The 22,557-nt window shown below is 45.3% G+C and overlaps 1 protein-coding gene and 1 non-coding gene across 2 annotated transcripts in view; both read left to right on the top strand.

The window, feature by feature from the left end:
- Nucleotides 1-4,974: 4,974 nt before the first annotated feature.
- LOC111536850 lies at nucleotides 4,975-5,080 on the top strand. Its single transcript, XR_002729830.1, has one exon. It is a non-coding gene; the product is annotated as a U6 spliceosomal RNA (small nuclear RNA).
- Nucleotides 5,081-19,325: 14,245 nt separating this feature from the next.
- The window catches only part of NANS (N-acetylneuraminate synthase), a 40,080-nt gene continuing 36,848 nt past the window's right edge, over nucleotides 19,326-22,557 (top strand). The window contains exon 1 of the mRNA XM_023202995.2: nucleotides 19,326-19,594. Within this exon, the coding sequence (XP_023058763.1) occupies nucleotides 19,592-19,594 (3 nt within the window). The 5' untranslated portion in view covers nucleotides 19,326-19,591. The remainder of the gene's footprint in view (nucleotides 19,595-22,557) is intronic.

Genomic DNA, 22,557 nt, shown 5'->3' with positions numbered 1-22,557 from the left:
CTCCCAAAATGCTGGGATTACAGGTGTGAGCCACCACACCCAGCCTGTTGTTTGTTTTTTAAGGGAGGACAGAAGAGGAGGAACCAGCCAGGTAACAAGACACAATGGAACCAGAGCAGTTGGAAGAAAACGGGAGAGTGATGTCCCTAAAGCCAGTTTTTTGTTTGTTTTTGAGACGGAGTTTTGCTTTTGTAGCCCAGGCTGGAGTGCAATGGTGCGATCTTGGCTCACTGCAACCTCTGCCCCCTGGGTTCAAGCGATTCTCCTGCCTCAGCCTCCCAAGTAGCTGGGATTATAGGCATCTGCCATCACGCCCAGTTATGTTTGTTTGTTTGTTTGTTTTTGAGACAGAGTCTCGCTCTGTCATCCAGGCTGGAGTGCAGTGGCACAATCTCCGCTCACTGTAAGCTCCGCCTCCTGGGTTCACGCCATTCTCCTGCCTCAGCCTCCCGAGTAGCTGGGACTACAGGTGCCCGCCACCACACCCAGTTAATTTTTGTATTTTTAGTAGAGACGGGGTTTCACCTTGTTAGCCAGGATGGTCTCGATCTCCTGACCTCGTGATCCACCTGTCTCGGCCTCCCAAAGGGCTGGGATTACAGGCATGAGCCACTGCACCAGGCCTGTTTGTTTTTTGAGATGGAGTTTTGCTTTTGTTGCCCAGGCTGGAGTGCAAAGGTGCTATCTCGGCTCACTGCAATCTCTGCCTCCTGGGTTCAAACGATTCTCCTGCCTCAGCCTCCCAAGTAGCTGGGATTACAGGCATGTGCCACCATGCCCGGCTAATTTTTGTATTTTTAGTAGATACGGGGTTTCACCTTGTTGGTCAGGCTGGTCTCAAACTCCTGACCTCAGGTGATCCGCCCACCTCGGCCTCCCACAGTGCTGGGATTACAGGCATGAACCATCGCACCCGGCCTAATTTTGTATTTTTAGTACAGATGGGGTTTCACCATGTTGGCCAGGCTGATCTCCAACTCCTGACCTCAGGTGATCCACCCACCTCAGCCTCCTGAAGTGCTGGGATTACAGGCGTAAGCCACCGTGCCCAGCCCCTAAACCCAGTTCAGATGACCCTAAAGACAGGGTCCTCAGAAGCCTAGGGTGTCACATGTGTCCATGCTTCCAAGGCCACCAGTAAGATAAGGCCTGAGGTGCATCATTGCTAGTCTGTCATAGAGCAGTTCAAGAGTTTGGGTTGGGGTTGAGGCCAGACCAAGGAGAGTTGGGCAGCGGGAGGGATAAGTGGAGATAAAAGTGTCCTTCAAGAGGACTGGTTGTGAAGAGGAGAGAGAAGGTGAGAGGTGAAGAAAGGACAAGGGGTGTAGGGAGCTTCCCCAGCAAAAGCTGAAAGACCTGACCAGGATTCAATGCTCATGCAAAATGCCAGCTGAAAAGGGGAGGCTGAATACACAGAAATTAGGCAGGTTTTCTCCAAAAATCTCATGATGCGTAACTAAGGTTGGAGTTTGAGAACTGGAGGACAGAGAATTTAAGTTTGATATAAAGAAAAAATAAGGAACTGAAGAACAGAACTGTAAATCAGTGGAAAGGTCTTTGCAGACCAAGGTGGGACCACTGGTACTTGTGAATACTGTAGAAACAGATCCTAGCTCTATACACAGGTTGGACAAAACGAGGGCTGAAGTGCCTTTCAAAGATTTAAAATCTTGATCCCATCCCACATTTTATTTTATGGTGAAGGGGTGCACAATTTACAAATGAACTACGCATTTCTGAGTGAGAATGGCTAATAAAATTCTCCTCATTATTTCATTCAAGGTCCCTAAATACCCACTGTGTTCCAAGCACTGGGTTGGGACACAGCAGATCTGAGTTCTATACACCAATCCTTTTCCAGTTAATGTCAGTTATTTAAATGGATCAGGTCACGTGCGATAGTGCGCACCTGTAATCTTAGCTACTCAAGAGGCTAAAGTGGGAGGATGGCTTGAGGCCAGGAATTGGAGGCTGCAGTGTATTATAATCACACCTGTGAATAGCCACTGCACTCCAACCTAGGCAATGTGGCAAGATCCCATCTCTAAAAATAAAAATAAAAATAAACAATTTTAAAAGGGGTTTCACCTTGTTGGTCAGGCTCACATCTATAATTTCAGCACCTTGAGATGCCACATCTGTGCATAGTGGTTCACATCTGTAATTTCAGCACTTTGAGAGGCCAAGGCTGGAGGATGTTTTGAGGCCAGGAGTTTGAGAACAGCCTGGGCAACACAGTAAGACCCCCATATCTACAAAAAAAAATTTAAAAATTAGCTGGGCATGGTAGCATGCCCCTGTAGTCCCAGTTTCTTGGGTGGCTGAGGCAGAAGGATCCCTTGAACCCGGGAGATCAAGGTTACAGTGAGCTGTGATCACACCTCTGCACTCCAGCCTGGGCAACAGACTGAGACCCTGTCTCCTAAAAAACATAAAAAATAAAAAATGGGATCAATTTCTGTATAAGTCATTGTTTGCACTCACCTTGTTGGTAAACTGGAAGTGGCTGTGGCTGGAGGAGAGTTGAGGCATATCTCGGTATTGCTGAATGCTGCAGTTAGCAGTGGAGAGGATCTCCGCTTCATTCCTTCTTTACCATCTCAAGAGCTCCTGAGAAAGCTGGAGGTTTGGCCGGGGACGGTGGCTCACGCCTGTAATCCCAACATTTTGGGAGGCTGAGGCAGGCAGATCACTTGAGGCCAGGAGTTCGGGATCAGCCTGGCCAACATGGTGAAACCCTGTCTCTACTAAAAACACAAAAATTAGCTAGGCATGGTGGTGCGCACCTGTAGTCCCAGCTATGTGGGAGGCTGAGGCTCGAGAATCTCTTGAACCAGGAGGTGGAGGCTGCGGTGAGCCAAGATTGTGCCACTGCACTCCAGTCTGAGCAAGAGAGTGAGACTCCATCTCCAAACAAAAACAAAAAAAAAAAAAAAAAAAAGGAAAAAGAAGAAAGGTGGAGGTTTTTGGAACATTCTCAGAGTGCAATATTTGTTTCTAAGTCTTGGGGGGATGTAGAGATGGGGCAGAGGCAGATGGTTCTTCCATTCTACCCTGAACCCCACTGGACTCAGGCTCTCAGGGATACACTATAATGACTGCTAACTTTGGTAGCACCTGCACCTAGTGTGGCTTCCTAATTCTTCCATGAAGCCCAGGGAGAACACTGTAAAATGAGCATATGATCTTTTATTTCTCACTTAATTCATTCTGTGTCATTCCATTGGTTTGTGAATTGTGTCAATAGATAAATGTTTGGACTGTGGGTGTATGGAAATATATCCAGCCCTTCTACATTAATTCTTATGAAAAAAATCTTTTATCCACCTTTTTTACTGTAAGATGAATTTCCCAGTAATGTAACCTCAATGCAAATAAATGCTCTAACGGTTGTGCCAAAAGTTGCAATTAATAAACCCAGGGTCTTGTTCTTCTTCTCAACCCAATTCTAAAATGAGGGTTTTCTCTAAGATGCAAATTTTAACACACACGAATAATCTTCTTATATAAGGTTGATGGTTTCGCTAATACAAAACTTTTAACAGTTTGGATATAAAGTGGCTGTACTACGATGTATTCAATTTCATAAAGTTCTCAACAGCTTGTAGCTCCATTAGAAACAAAACTCAAAGTCTCAAAAAACCCTCAGAAAACCAGGAATAGAGGGAACTTCCTGAATTTGATTAAGAGCATCTACAAAACCCTGCATTTAATACTATACTCAATGGTGAAAAATGGAATGCTTTCTTTCTAAGATTGGGAACAAGGCAAGGATGTCCACTCTCACCACTCTTATTCAACATAGAGCTGAACATTCTAGGCAGTGTAATAGGCAAGAAAGAAAAGAAAAGGCACACATTTCAGAAAGGCAAAAATAAAATGGTCTGTATTTGCAGATGATACAGTGATGTAGTAGAAAGTCCCAAAGAATCCACACACATACACAAACAAACTTCCTAGAATCTATATACTGATGAACACATGGAAACCAAAATTAAAAATAAAATACCATTTATAGTCACTCAAAACATGGAGTATTTGAGTGGAAATCTAACAAAACATGTATAGGATTTCTATGCTGAAAACTATAAAATGCTGACGAGGGAAATCAAAGAATATCTAAATAAACTGAGTAAAACTGTGTTCATGGGTTGGAAGACTAAACCTAGTAAAGTTGTCAGTTATTCCCATACTGGCACACTTTCTATCAGAATTCCAACATTCTTGCAAATATTGACAAAACTTTTCTAAAATGTACGTGGAAAGGCAAAGGAACTAGAATAGCTAGAATAATTTTAGACAGTTTATTAAAATTTAGCTAATTTTAGAGAAAAATCAGTCTACCTAATTTCAAAACCTGTTATGTGGTCACAGTAACAAAGACAGTGTGGTTCTGGCCCAGGAATAGCACATAGATCAATGGAACAGAACACAGAACTCGGAAATAGTTCCACACAACTATTTTTGACAGCTGATTTTTGACAAAGGTGCAAAAGCAATCAACGGAGACAAGTCTTTTCAACAAATGGTGCTGAAGCAACTGGACATCTGTAGGACCCAAAATCAACCAAACAACAAAACCTTGATGTAAGTCTCATATATTGTACAAAAATTTCCTTAAAATGGACCTCAGCGCCAGACGTGGTGGTTCACGCCTGTCATCCTAGCACTTTAGGAGGCCAAGGCAGGAGGATCACTTGAGGCCAGAAGTTTGAGACCAACATGGCAAGACCTTGTCTCTACAAAAAATGCAGAACTCTGCTGAGCATTGTGGAGCACACTTGTAGTCCCCGCTATGACAGAGGTTGTGGCAGAAGGATCGCTTGAGCTTGGGTGATGGAGGCTGCAGCAAGCTATTACTGCCTCACTGCCTCACTGCCTCACTGCACTCCAGCCTGGGTGACAGAGCAAAATCCTGTCTCAGAAAAAAAGAAGACCTCAGACTAAAATGTAAACATAAGACCATAAGACTATGTGCTCACTTTGGTGACACATAAACCAAAACTGGAATGATACAGAGAAGATAAGCATGGCCCCATGTAAGGATGATATAAAAATTTGTGAAGCATTTCATATTTTAAAAACAATTCTATAAACATTTTAGAAAAAAAAAAAGCATAGGAGAAAACATTTGGGATCTAGAGTGAGGCAAAGAGCTCTTAAACTTAGCCCCCAAAACATGGTTCATAAAAGGAAACATTTATATATTGGACTTGGTCAAAATTAAAAGCTTTTGCTCTGCAAAAGACCTTGTAACGAGGATAAAAAGACAAGCTACAGCTACAGACTGGGAGAAAAGATTTGCAAACCACATACCTGACAAAAAGACTAGTATCTAGAAATACGAAGTACTCTCAAAACTCAACAGCAAAAAAACAAGAATAGAATTAGAAAATGGGCAAAAGACATGACGAGATTTCACTGAAGAGGATATACAGAAGGCAAATAAGCACACGAAAAGATGTTCAACATTATTATTAGCCATTTGGGAAATGCAAATTAAAACCACAATGAGATATCACTGCACTCCTCTCAGAATGGAGAAAATGAAAAATAGCGACAACACCAAATCCTAGTGAGAATGCAGAGAAACTGGATCAATTATGTATTTCTGGTGAGAATGTAAAGTCATACAGCCACTCTGGAAAACAGTTTGGCAGTTTCCTGTAAAAATGAAACATGTGCCAGGCGCGGTGGTTCATGCCTGTAATCCCAGCATTTGGGAGGCCAAGGTGGGTGGATCACTTAAAGTCAGGAGTTCGAGACCAGCCTGACCAACATGGTGAAACCCATCTCTACTAAAAATACAAAAATTAGCCGGGCATGGTGGTGCATGCCTGTAATCTCAGCTACTCAGGAGGCTGAGGCAGGAGAATCGCTTGAAACCAGGAGACAGAAGTTGTGGTGACTGAGATTGTACCACTGCATGCCAACCTAGGTGACAGAGCGAGACTCCATCTCAAATAAAATAAAATAAAAAATAAATAAAAAGGAACACACTACCCATACACAAAACAACCAGGATGAATCTCCAGGGAGTCATGCTGAGGGAAAAAAGCCAGCCCCCAAAGGTTACAGAACTGCATTGTTCTGTTTATTAAAAACCCTCTTAAAATGACACAGTTATAGAAATGGAAAACATTAGTGGTTGCCAGGGGTTAGGGAGGGGGTGGGGCTGGAGGGAAGTGGGTATGGATATACAAATCAAAATGATGGTTTTATTGGGGTGTTATGGGAAAGGTCTCAAAAGAGTTGAAACTGGGCAGCTGTGGCGAACTCAGTTGGCAGAAGTCTACGGACTTGCCATTCCTCATGATTTCCGGGTTATAGAGTCATCATTAGCAGACAGAATCATGAGAGAAGAAGACCTGGTTGATAGAGCTTTGGAAGGATAGCCAAACATCAAGGTTGGGCACGATGTCTCACGCCTATAATCCCAGCACTTTGGGAAGCTGAGGTGGGAGGATGACTTGAGCCCAGGAGTTTGAGACTAGCCTGGGTAACATGGCGAAACCCCATCTCTACCAAAAAACATTATCTGGGCAGGGTGGCACACACCTGTGATCCTAGCTACTCAGAAGGCTGAGGTGGGAGAATCACCAGCCTGGGAGTTCAAGGCTGCAGGCGTCACTGCACTCCAGCTTGGGTGACAGAGCGAGACGCTGTCTCAAAAAAAAAAAAAAATCCACATCCTTGTTATTACTTTTCTTTCCAATTTTAGACATCCTAGCAAGTGCAAAGTGGTATCTCACTATGGGTTTGGTTTGCATTTCCTGATAGCTAACTATGTCGAGCATCTTTTCATGTGCCTATTGACCCAGAGATGATCTTCTATCACATGTCTGCATCGAAGATACAGATTTTTTTTTTTTTTTTTTTTTGAGACAGGGTCTTGCTCTGTTGCCCAGGCTGGAGTGTAGTGGTGCGATCTTGGCTCACTGCAACCTCCACCACCCAGGTTCAAGTGATTCTCCTGTCTCAGCCTCCCAAGTAGCTGGGACTACAGGCACCCACCACCACACCCGGATAATTTTTGTATTTTTAGTAGAGATGGGGTTTCACCATGTTGGCCAGGCTGGTCTCGAACTCCTGACCTCAAGTGATCCTCCTGCCACGGCGCCCAGGGAGATTTTGAAGCCCTAGAATGGAGGAGATTCCCAATGACAGTGAGGGAGAAGCGGGAGAGTTGTGACAGCTTTCGGAACCCCTTGAAGTTAAGGGCGAGATGAGAAGGTGGAGACACGTCAGACCCACTGTCCTAACTGTGTACGGGGAGGGGCAGGACCAGCCAAACTAGGGATAAGGCCAGTGACAGGGATAACCTGTCAAGATGAGGTCTGAGGGTGGGAAGGTCCCCACAGGCTGCAGGCGGTAGAAACAGGCCTCGGAGTAGGGGCTCAGGAATGAGACCCCTCCCTGAGTGTTTGGGCAGGTCTGAGCCAACAGGGCCTTACACACCTCTTCTCGTGCAGTCCTCACTACTGCCCTCTGGTGGTAGCTGTCTCCGTTTAACAGGGGAAGACGTTGAGCAGTTCCTCTGCGTGAAGGGACAGAGAGCTCAGAGGTGAACCCTGGCCTGAATTATCCAAAACCCTGTGTACTTCTCAGGACACTGTAGTGTTCCAGCACCCCATAGTGACCCAGTGAGGGAAGAGATTATTATCATGTGGAAGACATTTGGGGTGGGGGTCTCAGCCAAAACATGGACTCATCAGAAAGACTCCTCTTGGCCACCCATCTAAAGAAGGTCCCTTTCCTAATTTCTCATGTGGCACTCAGTTTCTTCACTGCCCTCATCATAATTCAAGATCATATATTTATATGTGAAAATAGTTTACTTTTATTGTAAACTAAAGTTTGCAGGAAAAGGACCGTGGAGGCCTCTTTTGTTCCGCATTCTATCCCCAGCACCTGCTGTGGTACCAGGCAAGCAAGCAGGCACTCGAAACTGCTTTGGTGGATGCAGCAGTGGGGTACACTGGAAAACGGAGGCAAGTGAGGGATGTCACAGGTCACAAGCCTCCACCAGAGACTGAAGGTGTTGACTTTCACCTCACACAGCCTCCAGAGTGTGATGGGAGGTTTGCTCTCTCAGGGACAGCATAAAAATGATGCTTATGTTACAGGGATGAGAACCAAGGTTGGGGAAGCAGAAAGTAGGTGGTGTGACCAGCAACGATGTGATCAGCAAGGGTGTCTGAAAATGGGACAACTGACAGCCCTGGAAGAAGCAGGCTCTTTGGCCATGGACCTGAGGCAGGCCCTCAGCAGCTGGGGCTGGGCAGCTTGGGCGGCTCCATTCCTCACTTCCTCCTCTGAGGAACTGGCCAGAAAGCTGACTTCAGTGACGACTCAGGGAACAGTCAGGTTCACCCAAGGAACAGAATGTGGCCTGAGAACAGATGAAGTCAGTTATGCCTCAGTCATCGCTGTCATATTTTCTCCTCTGCACTTGCTCATTCAGAAAATATTTATTGGCATCTACTAGGTATTAAGAAGTCCTTGTAGGCTGGGTGTGGTGGCTCACAGCTGTAATCCCAGCACTTTGGGAGGCCGAGGTGGGTGGATTACGAGGTCAGGAGTTCGAGACCAGCCTGACCAACATGGTGAAACACCATCTATACTAAAAATACAAAAATTAGCCAGGCATGGTGGCGTGCACCTGTAATACCAGCTACTCCGGAGGCTGAGGCAGGAGAATCGCTTGGACCCGGGAGGCAGAGGTTGCAGTGAGCAGAGATCATGCCATTGCACTCCAGCCTGGACAACAGAGTGAGACTCTGTCTCAAAAAAAAAAAAAAAAAAAAAAAGTCCTTGTAATCCCAGCATTTTGGGAGGCCAAGGTGGGCAGATCACCTGAGGTCAAGATTTTGAGACCAGCCTGGCCAACATGGTGAAAACCCATCTCTACTAAAAATACAAAAACTAGCCAGGTGTGGTGGCTTGTGCCTGTAATCCCAGTTACTTGGGAAGCTGAGGCAGGAGAATCACAGGAACCTGGGAGGCAGAGGTTGCAGTGAGCCAAGATCGTGCCACTGTACTCCAGCCTGGGCAACAGAGTGAGACTCCATCTAAAAAAAAAAATTAAAAATGCCAGGTGAGGTGGCTCACACCTGTAATCCCAGCACTTTTGGAGATCCAGACAGGTGGATCACCTGAGGTCAGCAGTTCGAAACCAGACTAACTAACATGGAGAAACCCCGTGTCTACTGAAAATACAATATTAGTCAGGGGAGTAGGGGGCACATGCCTGTAATCCCAGCTACTCCGGAGGCTGAGGCAGGAGAATTGCTTGAACCCAGGAGGCGGAGGTTATGGTGAGCCGAGATCATGCCATTGCATTCCAGCCTGGGCAACAATAGTGAAACTCGGTCTCAAAAAAGAAAAAAGAAAAAAAAAAAAGTCCTGTGCTTGGTGCTGGAGATAGAGTAGGAGAGACTCCATGCCCTGATCTCAAGGTGCTCCTGGCTCCATAGGACACAGTGACAATACAAGCAAGGCTCCAGGCAACCTCAGGCAGAGGCCTGACCTGACTTGTCACCTTGTCTCTCTAGGACTTTGCCCTGGGTTCAGTGCTGGGAAGGTGCTCCAAATGGTTCCTTAACTGAAGGCGCCTCCACTCTAGAGGGAAAGACAGACAAAAGAGGTAGATGTTGCTGAGACCAGCTTGGTCGGGGAGACCCCAACCCAGTGGTGCTAGAGGAATTAAAGACACACACACAGAAATATAGAGGTGTGAAGTGGGAAATCAGGGGTCTCACAGCCTTTAGAGCTGACAGCCCTGAACAGAGATTTACCCGTATATATTAACAGCAAGGCAGTCATTAGCGTTGTTTCTATAGATATTAAATTAACTAAAAGTATCCCTTATGGGAAATGAAGGGATGGGCTGAATTAAAGGAATAGGTTGGGCAGTTAACTGCAGCAGGAGCATATCTTGAAGGCACAGATCGTTCATGCTATTGTTTATGGTTTAAGAACGCCTTTAAGCGGTTTTTTGTCCTGGGTGGGCCAGGTGTTCCTTGCCCTCATTCCAGTAAACCCACAACCTTCCAGCGTGGGCGTTATGGCTATCATGAACATGTCACAGTGCTGCAGAGATTTGGTTTATGGCCAGTTTATGGCCAGATTTTGGGGGGCTTGTTCCCAAAAAGATGTCATAGGCCGGGCACGATGGCTCAAGCCTGTAATCCCAGCACTTTGGGAGGCCGAGACGGGCGGATCATGAGGTCAGGAGATCGAGACCATCCGGGCTAACACAGTGAAACCCCGTCTCTACTAAAAAAAAAAATACAAAACCTAGCCGGGCATGGTGGCGGGCGCCTGTAGTCCCAGCTACTCGAGGCTGAGGCAGGAGAATGGCGTAAACCCGGGAGGCGGAGAGCTTGCAGTGAGCTGAGATCTGTCCACTGCACTCAAACCTGGGCAACAGAGCGAGACTCCCTCTCAAAAAAAAAAAAAAATATGTCATAAAGGGTGAGAAGTGGGTGAAGAAGGGGCCAGGCATGGTGGCTCATGCCTGTAATCCCAGCATTTTGGGAGGCCGAGGCAGGCGGATCACCTGAGCTTGGGAGTTCGAGACCAGCCTGGCCAACATGGTGAAACCCTGTCTCTACTAAAAAAATATAAAAATTAGCTGGGCATGGTGGCGTGCACCTGTAATCCCAGCTACTCGGGAGGCTGAGGCAGGAGAATTGCTCAAACCCAGGAGGTGGAGGTTGCAGTGAGCTGAGATTGTGCCACTGCACTCCAGTCCGGGCGACAGAGCAAGACTCCATCTCAAAAAAAAAAAAAAAAAAACAAGAAGAAGAAGTGGGTGAAGAAGAGGGTCGTGTGGGAGCCCAGAGATGGCTACTGGGGAGATCAGAGAAAGTTCTGAGAGGAAGCAGCTTGTGCACTAAAGGACCTGCAGACGGTAGTCAGGTGAGGCTCAGTGTGGTGAGGGTGGAGGAGTGGGGAATGTGCAGGAACAGGAAACAGGCTGTGCCAAGACCTGGAGGTGATGGAACATGATCCTTTAGGGAACTCAAAATAGTTCTGTGTAGCTGGAGCACAGAGTGGCAAAAGGTTAGGCAGGAGTCCTAAAGGTTGGAAGAAGGTTTCTAGGAGCCAACTTCAAAAGGAGCCTGGCACAGTTGGGGTGGCCACTGGGGCCTCAAACTCCAGAGGGTCTAATCTGAAAACTGGACCCCCCATCCTCAACCTTGAGCCCATGACCTAGCACTCTGGGTACTCTAGCTTCTCCAAACTAAATTCTTCCTTGCCCTCTCCTGCTAACAACAGAAAAGAGTCCCTCCTTGGTTTAATTTGTTGTTATTACTTGCTTTTCTTTGAGATTGGATCTCATAATGTTGCCCAGGCTGGCCTCTCACTCCTGGGTTCAAGCAATCCTCATGGCCTTAGCCTCCCAAGTAGCTAGAAGGCTACAGTTACATGCCACTGCACCTGGCTGTGTTTTTTGTTTTGTTTTGTTTTGAGACAGAGTTTCGCTCTTGTTGCCCAGGCTGGAGTGCAATGGAGCGATCTCTGTTCATCGCCACCTCCGCCTCCCAGGTTCAAGCGATTCTCCTGCCTCACCCTCCCTAGTAGCTGGGATTACAGGCATGTGCCACCACGCCCAGCTAATTTTGTATTTTTAGTAGAGACGGGGTTTCTCCATGTTGGTCAGGCTGGTCTCAAACTCCCAAGCTCAGGTGATCTGCCTGTCTCTGCCTCCCAAAGTGCTGGGATTACAGGCATGAGCCACCGCGCCCAGCCTGCACCTGGGTCTTAATTTATTTTTATTTTTATTTTATTGTATTTTATTTTTGAGATGGAGTCTCTCTGTGTCACCTAGGCTACAGTGCAGTGGCGCAATCTCGGCTCACTGCAACCTCCACCTTCTGGGTTCGAGCGATTCTCCCGCCTAGGCCTCCTGAGTAGCTGAGATTACAGGCGCGAGCCACCATGTCCAGCTAATTTTTTGTATTTTTAGTAGAGATGAGTTTTCACCATGTTGGTCAGGCTGGTCTCGAACTCCTGACCTCAAGTGATCTGCCCACCTCAGCCTCCCAAAGTGCTGGGACTACAGGCTTGAGCTACCGAGCCCAGACTAATTTATTTTTAAAGACCTTCCTACACGTTTTCATCCATTTGGACAGATTGAACATTGATTCATTATCCAAGCAGAAAAAGCACCAGAAACTGACTTTAAATCCAAGAATGAGAGTGGAATGAAAATTGAGTCCTTTCCCTCTTTACTATAGTAATACAAAGTACTACGTTAAATTACTGAAAATTTTTATTTAGTCACAAATGAGCCTAACTTGCTTTTGTGAGATGATTATTTTTAAACGTGATTTCTCTTTTTTTCCTTTAATTTCCACTTATTCACAAATTATGCAAAACTGCAATAGCTTTCTTCAGTCAAAAGTGACTGAGTTACTTTAGTGCTGGATTTCATTTTCTCTGTGATCAGAGTCCACTGCTCAGACTCACCCCAGAATGCGAAGGCCATTTCAACCTGAGACACGGCCAGGCACGGTGGCTCACGCCTATAATCCCAGCACTTTGGAAGTCCAAGGTGGGTGGATCACGAGGTCAGAGGTTTGAGACCAGACTGGCCAGCATAGTGAAACCTCGCCTCTACTAAAAAATACAAAAATTAGCTGGGTGTGGTGGCGGGTGCCTGTAGTCCCAGCTACTGGGGAGGCTGAGGCAGGAGAATCGCTTGAACCTGGGAGGTGGAGGTTGCAGTGAGCCGAGGTTGCACCACTGCACTCCAGCCTGGCGACAGAGAGAGGCTATGTCTAAAAAAACAAACAAACAAACAAACAAAAAACACCAAAAAAAAAAAAAAAAACTGAGACACTAAACACATGCCATCTAGGGTAGCACATCCATATTTCATGCATGATAAGTGAACTTGCTTCAACCTCCCTCCCTCTTATTTTTACTTTTAGAGACAGACTGTCACTCTCTTGCCCAGGCTGGAGTGCAGTAGCATGATCACGACTCACTGCAGCCTCAACCTCTGGAGGCTCAAGCAATCCTCCTGCCTCAGCCTCTTGGGTAGCTGTGTAGCTGGGAATGAAACCGCCTTTGCAAAATTACAACTGAGACAGTGAAAGAGCTCTAACTTAACTTATTCCAACTTGCTTCTAACCTCCAAGCTGTCCTTATTCATTCCTGGGCATAGGCTGAACTAACTTTGGGAGAAACTTAGTTTACAGTTTAAACAAAGACACTAACAGCCCTTTCCCAAAGCAGACCTCCTTGCCTGGGCTCTAGGTTGCCTTTGTAGGAGTAATATTAGCCATAAGATTAGAAATTATGGTTTAGGAGTTATGCAGCTGGAGGGGGACAAGATTCTGACCCTCCCTAAACTGCTCCTAAGGTCAGTGCTTGAGATATTTTGCAGACCCTGCACTTGATGGATCAGCTGGCCTCACCCAGATCAATAAACTGGCTCATCTGATCTTGCCGGCCCCGACCCAGGAACTGACTCAGTGCAAGAAGACAGCTCCAACTCCCTGTGATTTCATCCCTGACTAATCAGCACTCCTGGCTCACTGGCTTCCCCCACCCACCAAGTTATCCTTAAAAACTGCTCCCTGAATGCTCAGGGAGACTGATTTGAGTAATAATGAAACTCCAGCCTCCCGCACAGCCGGCTCTGCATGAATTACTCTTTCTCTATGGCACTTCCCCTGTCTTCATGAATCAACTCTGTCTAGGCAGTGGGTAAGCTGAACCCCTGTGTGGTTACAGGACCACAGGCATGCGCCACTATGCCTGGCTAATTTTTTTAGTTTTTGTAGAGACCAGGTCTCACTATATTACCCAAGCTGCTCTTGAACTCCTGGGTTCAAGTGGTCCTCCTGTCTCAGCCTCGCGAACTTCTGAGATTACAGGTATGAGCCACCGCACCCGGCGTCCTCCAAACATGCACTTCCTCACAACCCCTCCACTCTTTGGATTCCACCATCCCAGGGTCCATTTTCCACCTGCTTTGACAACTGAGCTTTTCCAAGAAAGGGCTATTTTCACTTGTTTTATTTCTTCAACTCCCCTTTGCCACCAAATCTGCTGTCTCCAAGTGGCCCCTTGATCCCCACTGCCACTGGTGTCTTCTCGTTCCTCATTCTTCTGGACTGCTTGGGGCCTTTGATGTTGTGGGTCTCGCCTCCTCAGGACACACACCTGTTCTGCCTCCTGCTTGTTTCTCCCAGGGCAGCTGCACCTGCTGGCTCCTCCACACTGCTCAGCCCCCCGCATGCGCTCTCCTGCAGCAGTCGGGCCCATCCTCGGTCTTTTTCCAACTCAGAGTGGCCCCCAGATCTCTCTCCACTCGAGACCTCTGCTCTGAGCTATCACATTGCCTTTCCTCCTGCCTGGGGGGCAGCTTCACCTGCGTATTTTCTTTTCTTTTTTTTTTTTTTTTTTTGAGATGGAGTCTTGCTTGGTCACCCAGGCTGGAGTGCAGTGGCATGATCTCGGCTCACTGCAGCCTCTGCCTCCCGGGTTCAAGCAATTCTCTGCCTCAGCCTCCTGGGTAGCTGGGATTATAGGTGCCAGACACAACGCCCTGCTAATTTTTGTATTTTTAGTAGAGAGGGGGTTTCACCATCTTGGCCAGGCTGGTCTTGAACTCCTGATCTCTTTATCTACCCGCCTCGGCCTCCCAAAGTGCTGCAATTACAGGCATAAGCCACCGCGCCGAGTAATTTTTTTTATTTTTGTTACAGACAGGGTTTCATCAAGTTGGCAAGGCTGGTCTCAAATTCCTGGCCTCAAGTGATCCACCCGCCGTGGTCTCCCAAAGTGCTGGGATTACAGGTGTGAGCCACTGCGCCTGGCCAGTATTCTCATCTACAGTTTTAGTATAGTATTTAAGGAAACAGTGTACTATAAGGTAAATAATGAGTTCTAGGATGAGGAATAAAATTCCCAGTTTTAAAAGTAAAGATTTGAAAGCATTAGTTTGGGGACTTGTAACCCACAAACAATTTAGCATTTAGTCCAAATTGCAGGGAAAAAAAAGCTTAAGAACAACTAACAACAGGTATACTATAGCTGTTTTTGAAGCCAATATTTTATCTCTCCATTCTTCATTTTTATTAAATATTTGTATTTTTAGTAGAGACTAGGTTTCGCCATGTGGACCAGGCTGGTCTCAAACTTCTGACCTCAGGTAATCCACCCGCCTCCGCCTCCCAAAGTGCTGGGATTACAGGCATGAGCCACCTCGCCTGACAATAAGGACATCTTTTTTTTTTTTTTTTGAGACTGAGTTTTGCTCTTGTCACCCAGGCTGGAGTGCAATGACACAATCTTGGCTCACTATAACCTCTACCTTCCAGGTTCAAGTGATTCTCCTTCCTCAGCCTCTGGGTAGCTGGGATTACAGGTATGTGCCACCACGCCCGGCTAATTTTGTATTATTATTATTATTATTATTATTATTATTATTATTTGAGCTGGAGTCTCGCACTCTTGCCCAGGCTGGAGTGCAGTGGTACGATCTCCCCTCACTTTAAGTTCTGCCTCCCGGGTTCATGCCATTCTCCTGCCTCAGCCTCCCAAGTAGCTGGGACTACAGGCACCCGCCACCAGGCCCGGCTAATTTTTTGTCTTTTTAGTAAAGACGGGGTTTTGCCATGTTGGCCAGGCTAGTCTCGAACTCCTGACCTTGGGTGATCCACCTGCCTTAGCCACCCAAAGTGCTGGGATTACAGGCGTGAGCCACCGCGCCTGGCCAGGAAAACTTTTTTTTAAAAGATGTCCTTAGGCCAGGCGCGGTGGCTCCTGCCTATAATTCCAACACTTTGGGAGGCAGAGGAGGTCAGATCACCTGAGGTCAGGAGTTCAAGACCAGCCTGTCCACCATGGAGAAAACCCGTCTCTACTAAAAATACAAAAAATTAGCCGAGCCTGGTGGCAGGCGCCTGTAGTCCCAGCTACTCGTGAGGCTGAGGCAGGAGAATGGCGTAAACCCGGGAGGTGGAGCTTGCAGTGAGCGGAGATTGCGCCACTACACTCCAGCCTGGGCAAGAGTGCGAGACTCCATCTCAAAAAAAAAAAAAGTTTTACTATAATTTGTAAATTGGAAAATTGCGTGGACACTTAATATCTATTAATAATCTCAGATCTTAAATTATATGACAAGTTTGTTTTTCAAGCATTTATTCCATTTACCTGATTATTTAATAGTTTTCCTAGATTAACTGTGATATCGAATAAGCGCTAAACCACTTGATCAATAAATGCAAACGAAAATGCTAACAATTCTTAAAACATTTCTGATGTTATTTTACCTATAATGTGAAAGTCAGCTTCTTTATTAAAGAGCTTACTTAGGCTGGGTGCAGTGGCTCAAGCCTGTAATCCCAGCACTTTGGGAGGCCGAGGTGGGCAGATCATGAGGTCAAGAGATTGATACCATCCTGGCCAACATGGTGAAACCCCGTCTCTACTAAAAATACAAAATTTAACTGGGCATGGTGGTGTGCACCTGTAGTACCAGCTACTCAGGAGGCTGAGGCAGGAGAATCGCTTGAACCTGGGAGACAGAGGTTGCAGTGAGCCAAGATCACACCACTGCACTCCAGCCTGGCGACAGAGTGAGACTCTCTCAAAAAAAAAAAAAAGAAAAAAGAAAAAAAACAGAGTTTACTTAAGTCATGCAATCTTGAAAAAGCATTTGATTAGTCTTTTTTGATAAAGTATTTGATTTAAGCACTTTTATTTTTCTTTAAGCCAGTTCATTAGAACTCATATTTTTAGTAGTGAAACATTGTGTACACAACACATAAATACATAGACTTATTAGGCATGCCGATAGAAGTGCATCTTATAGACTCATAAGACCTCTTCTTTTCCCCCTATTTAGACTTGCAAATTCTTGATAACCTGTTTCATTACTCTAGGGAATTGTCAGCCGATCAGCCCTAAATTTGCATTTTTTATTTTTTTTTAGATGGAATCTTGCTCTGTTGCCCAGGCTGGAGTGCAATGGCGCGATACTGGCTCACTGCAACCTCCCCATCCTGGGTTCAAGTGATTCTTCCGCCTTAGCCTCCCGAGTAGCTGGGATTATAGGCATGCGCCACCATGCCCAGCTAATTTTTGTATTTTTAGTTTCGCCATGTTGGCCAGGCTGGTCTGGAACTCCTGACCTCAGGTGATTCGCCCATCTCAGCCTCCCAAAGTGCTGGGATTACATGCATGAGCCACCATGCCTGGCTAATTTACATGTTAAAGCAAGCAACTCTTAAGTGAAAAATCAGACAGCAAAATTTACATCTCTAAATACAGAGAGGAAAAAGTCTGGTGTGCTAGAGGGAAATTAAAACTGATTTAATTGTCAGTTAAACATAAAATTATAGAAATCTATCATAAAGGTCTTTTAAATACACACACACACAGAGATCCTATAGCTTTTACTTCAGAACTCTAGCCATGAGATAAACACAAGTTTACTGGCTTGCAAAAAAAAAAAAAAAAAAAAAAAAAGTTCGGATCCAAACAGTGGTTTTTATCTCAGTAGAAAAGTAACAGCAGAGTTAAAGTAAGCAGAAAAGAAATAGAGAAAAAGAGAACTTAGAAATTCTATGGACCTTTGGGCTCTTTTTCTTTAATGCAATCGTTGTCTTGTGCACAAAGACCGTAATATTTCCATTTTACACAAATTCTAACAAGTAGAGGTGCCGCAACACTAAGAGGGCCCCAAAGGGGGTTACACCTCTTGTTTTCTCCGCCTTCTTAGATTATTTGTTTCCTTTTTTTTTTTTTTTTTCTTAAAAGGAGGAACTGAGCTGTGTCCTAGGGCTTTTGTGGAGTGCGTCAGTGTGTGCTGTTTGGGGGCAGGACTCCATAGTGTGTCTCCACTGAGGCGTTGCTGCCCCTCTTAGCGTCTCAGTTTCCGACTCTGGAGGTCTAAGTCCCTCCATGAGGGCTGAAAGTGCGGAGTCATCAGCTTCCATATGCCCTTCCTGGACGAGCCTTTTTAAAACTAATTTTGGTGGAGGGTTCCCTGTAGGGCCGTTGCACGTCATGAGGGTCAACGCTCCAGACACTCCCACGTGGCCCCCGGTCACCGAGGGGCGCCTTTCAGCTAGGAAGGGCAAAATGCTCTTTCTTATTTTTTATTTTTTATTTTTTTGAGATGGAGTCTCGCTCTGTCACCAGGCTGGAGTGCAGTGGCACCATCTTGGATCACTGCAACCTCCAACTCCGTGGTTCAAGCTATTCTCCTGCTTCAGCCTCCCAAGTAGCTGGGATTACAGGCACACGCCACCACCTCCAGCTAATTTTTATATTTTTAGTAGAGATGGGGCTTCACTATGTTGGCTAGGATGGTCTCGATCTCCTGACTTCGTGATCTGCCCGCCTCGGCTTCCCAGAGTGTTGGGATTACAGGCATGAGCCACCGTGCCTGGCTGCAAAATGCTCTTTCTCTTGGGTGCTGAGTAAACTCAGTCTGTCATTTACCTATGAAAATAACACTTCAGTTCCTCACCTAAATGTACACAGACAAGCCAAATTGAGATTAATTTTGGGGGAAAAAGCAATGACGGAGACCCTTTAGAATGCACCTCCAAGCTCAGTGTGGTGGCTCACACCTATAATCACAGCACTTTGGGAGGCCAAGGCGGGTGGATTGCCTGAGCTCAGGAGTTTGAGACCACCCTGGGCAACATGATGAAACCTTGTCTCTATTAAAATACAAAAAATTAGCTGGGTATGGTGGTGCATGCCTGTAGTCCCAGCTATGTGAGAGGTTGAGGGCAGGAAAATTGCCTGAATCCAGAAGGTGGAGGTTGCAGTGAGCCAAGATTGTACCACTGCACTCCAGCCTGGGTGACAAAGCAGACTCTGTCTCCAAAAAATAAAAATAAAAATAAAGAATGCACCTCCAAACTAGAAGTATGATCCTTAAACAACAGCTTCCTAAGAGAGAAAAAAACAACAGCCAAGACTACTTCCTGTAAATTGTGCTCAGCCACCCCTAACTTTGTAGCTCTCGTCCACCATTACACATGCCAAGGTCAAATCTTCTCTCAGTACAAGGTCATCTCTGATATCCCTTGTTAAATCAAGTTTAGCCTAAGCTGCCTTCTTACATATTTTAAGTTCAGCCCAAAGGGTTTTCTGTACATGGTGAACTATAACAAGTGGAGGTATAAACAAACCATGGCCCACACCTGTGCCAATTACCAAGTTTTTTTGGCCAATCAAATGTAGCCAACTGTTTAAACTGTGTTCAAATAAGGCAAATGCCGAGCTGTAACCAATCCAGTTGTTTCTGAACCTCACTTCTGTTTTCTGTACATCACTTTTCTTTTTCTGTCCATAAACCTTCTTCCACCACATGGCTGTGCTAGAGTTTCTGAGCCTAGCCTGGCTCAAAAGGCTCCCCAGTTCATGAATTGTTATTTTCTTAATTAAACTCCTTTAAATTTAATTCAGCTGAAGCTTTGCTTTCATCGGATGTGGTCAGAAGCAGGATCTGAAGTAGAGCCTCTAATGACCCCCAGGAGTGCTGAGTGAACAATCAAGGTACCTGCAAGACCCATTTGTGTCCATTGATCTCTCGGAGCAGCTGGGGATCATGGTAAGTTCTTGCTCGGATTTCAGAACTCCATGGATTTGTGTTTTGAGCTCTCCGAGTTTCTTTGAGGAAATTTCTGTTCCGAACTGGGTTTGGAAATCACAACAGAAACTGGACTGGATCCAGGATTGAATTAGATCTGGTAATTAACTGGCTTGGATCACGTTAAGGCCTCTTACATATGACTGGGTCAGAAAGAAACTGGTATTAAATGGTAATATTGCAGGGGTTGTAAAATTTGGGTTTTGGAAATCACAGGGATTTTTGTTTTTCACCCCTTTGTTTCATTTTTCTTGAGTGCTTACATAGGAAAGAAATCATTGGCTAAGTTAATCAAGGGAACCTGAGAGCAAACCCAGTATCTTAGATAAAAATTAGATACTTAATTTCTGAAGAACTGAGTTCCTTCTGACTTATATACACATAAGTGTTAGGGCCCTGGAAGAAGCAAAGTCTTACCGAAATGGTGAAATCGTACTAAATGTAACTTAAAGTGGAACATTCCAAATGAATAAAACTGTACTGAAATGCATTTGAAAATGAGGGCTCCCTAATTAGTCTCATCTAGGGATGTCTTTGATATGCAGAAGAGTTTTTTTGTTTGTTTGTGGTTTTTTTTTCTTTCTTTCTTTCTGAGATGGAGTTTCGCTCTTGTTGCCCAGGCTGGAGTGCAAATGGCGTGATCTCGGCTCACCCCAACCTCCGCCTCCCGGGTTCAAGCAATTTTCCTGCCTCAGCCTCCAGAATATCTGGGATTACAGGCATGCGCCACCGCACTCAGCTAATTTTGTTTTCTTAGTAGAGAGGGGGTTTCGCTGTATTGGCCCAGATGATCTTGAACTCCTGACCTCATGATCCACCCACCTGGGCCTCTCAAAGTGCTGGGATTACACGCATGAGCCACCGTGCCCAACTGATGTACAGAAGAGTTTAAAAAGATTTCCACATTTTTATTTAAGGACTTTACAAAAGGCAAATAAAAAGCCTAGGCAACTAATTGATTTAAAAAATTAAACCTGCCTTGTACTCTTTGCTGTCAGCTGTGGGTGACAGGATTAGACACGTACGGGACCTTGGAACATGGGGAAGCTTTTCTCCCCAAAGGTGAAATTTGGGAGATGATGGGACAGCTGGCAAAGGTCCCTTTGTGACCAAAAAGCGACTACTTGAACTTTTGATTCAGCATCACTGCAATGGGTGGGTGATACGGTTTGGCTGTGTCCCCAACTAAATCTCATCTTGAATTGTAGCTCCCATAATTCCCATGTGTTGTGGGAGGGACCTGGTAGGAGAGAATTGAATCATGGTGGCGGTTTTCTCAATGCTGTTCTCATGGTAGTGAGTAAGTCTTACGAGATTGGATGGTTTTATAAGGGGAAATCCCTTTGCTTGGTTTCATTCTCTTGTCTGCTGCCTTGTAAGACGTGCCTTTTGCCTTCCACCATGATTGTGAGGCCTCCCCCACCAAGTGGAACTGTGAGACCATTAAACGTCTTTTTCTTTATAAATTACCCAGTCTTGGTTATGTCTTTATCAGCAGCATGAAAATGGACAAATACAGTAAATTAGTACCAGTAGAGTGGACCACTGCTGTAAAGATACCCAAAAATGTGGAAGTGACTTTGAAACTGGGTAACAGGCAGAAGTTGGAACAGTTTGGAGAGCTCAGAAGAAGACAGGAAAATGTGGAAAAGTTTGGAACTTCTTAGACACTTGTTGAATGGCTTTGACCAAAATGCTGATAATGATTTGGACAATAAAATCCAGACTGAAACAATAAAATCCAGGCTGAGGTGGTCTTAGATGGAGATGAGGAACTTATTGGGAACTGGAGTAAACGTGACTCTTGCTATGTTTTAGCAGAGAGACAGGTGGCATTTTGCCCCTACCCTCAAGATATGTGGAACTTTGAACTTGAGGGAGATGATTTAGGGTATCTGGCAGAAGAAATTTCTAAGCAGCAAAGCATTCAAGAGGTGACTTGGGTGCTGTCAAAAGCATTCAATTTTAAAAGGGAAATAGAATATAAAAGTTCAGAAAATTTGGAGCCTGACAATGTGATAGAAAAGAAAACCCCATTTTCTGAGAGAATGAGAGCCAAGTGAAAGGGGAAACCCCCTATAAAACTATCAGATCTCATGAGATTTATTCACTACTATAAGAACAGTATGAGGGAAACTGCCCCCACGATTCAATTATCTCCCACCAGGTCCCTCCCACAACATGTGGGAATTATGGGAGCTACAATTCAAGATAAGATTTGGGTGGGGACACAGCCAAACCATATCACCATTAAATCTCTTTTTCTTTATACATTCATTACCCAGTCTCAGGTATGTCTTCATCAGCAGCATGTAAACAGACTAATATAGTGCGCCTTTCTCTGGCCTCCCTGAGCCCCTCACCTTCCCCACCCTGCCACAGGTAATGCTCTTCTTTCTTTCTCTCCTTTTTCTTTCCTATCTTTTCTGTTACTCAGGGTGACCATCTTGCCCAGAGACCACATATTGAAACCCCTGGTTGGAGGTTGGATTAAAGATGACACAGGCCAACCGTGGGCATGTTTGAGCCTTGCCAGTTCGATATTGGGTGCTAAGCAAAGTGGCTAATGTCTGTGTTTTGCCAAACATATTTTGCTCTGGTCAGAATGGAAAATGTTAATTTAGTTACCCTATGAAACCCTTTGGACAGCATCTTACAAAATTGAGAAGGTTTTGCTTGTGGTTCCATGAAACAGAAGGAAAAAAAAAAGATTTTATTTTGTGTTGCAGCTTGACTTCCAGAGCTATTGTGTGGTGAGCAGGTTTGCTAAGGCTTAAGGAAAGAGAACCCAGAAATCTGACATGTTTGCAAAGGGGTAAGGATTTCTCATCAGTCAGACTTTTGGCCTCTCTCTCTCTGTGCAAACCAGTTGAATTGATGGTAAAAATGACCATTCTTCTCCTCTGTAAAGTTTGGATTAATGA

Source organism: Piliocolobus tephrosceles, chromosome 14, assembly GCF_002776525.5.
Source record: "Piliocolobus tephrosceles isolate RC106 chromosome 14, ASM277652v3, whole genome shotgun sequence".
Lineage (NCBI taxonomy): Eukaryota > Metazoa > Chordata > Mammalia > Primates > Cercopithecidae > Piliocolobus > Piliocolobus tephrosceles.
Note: the sequence above shows the minus strand (reverse complement) of the source record. Positions and strands in the feature narration are given on the sequence as shown.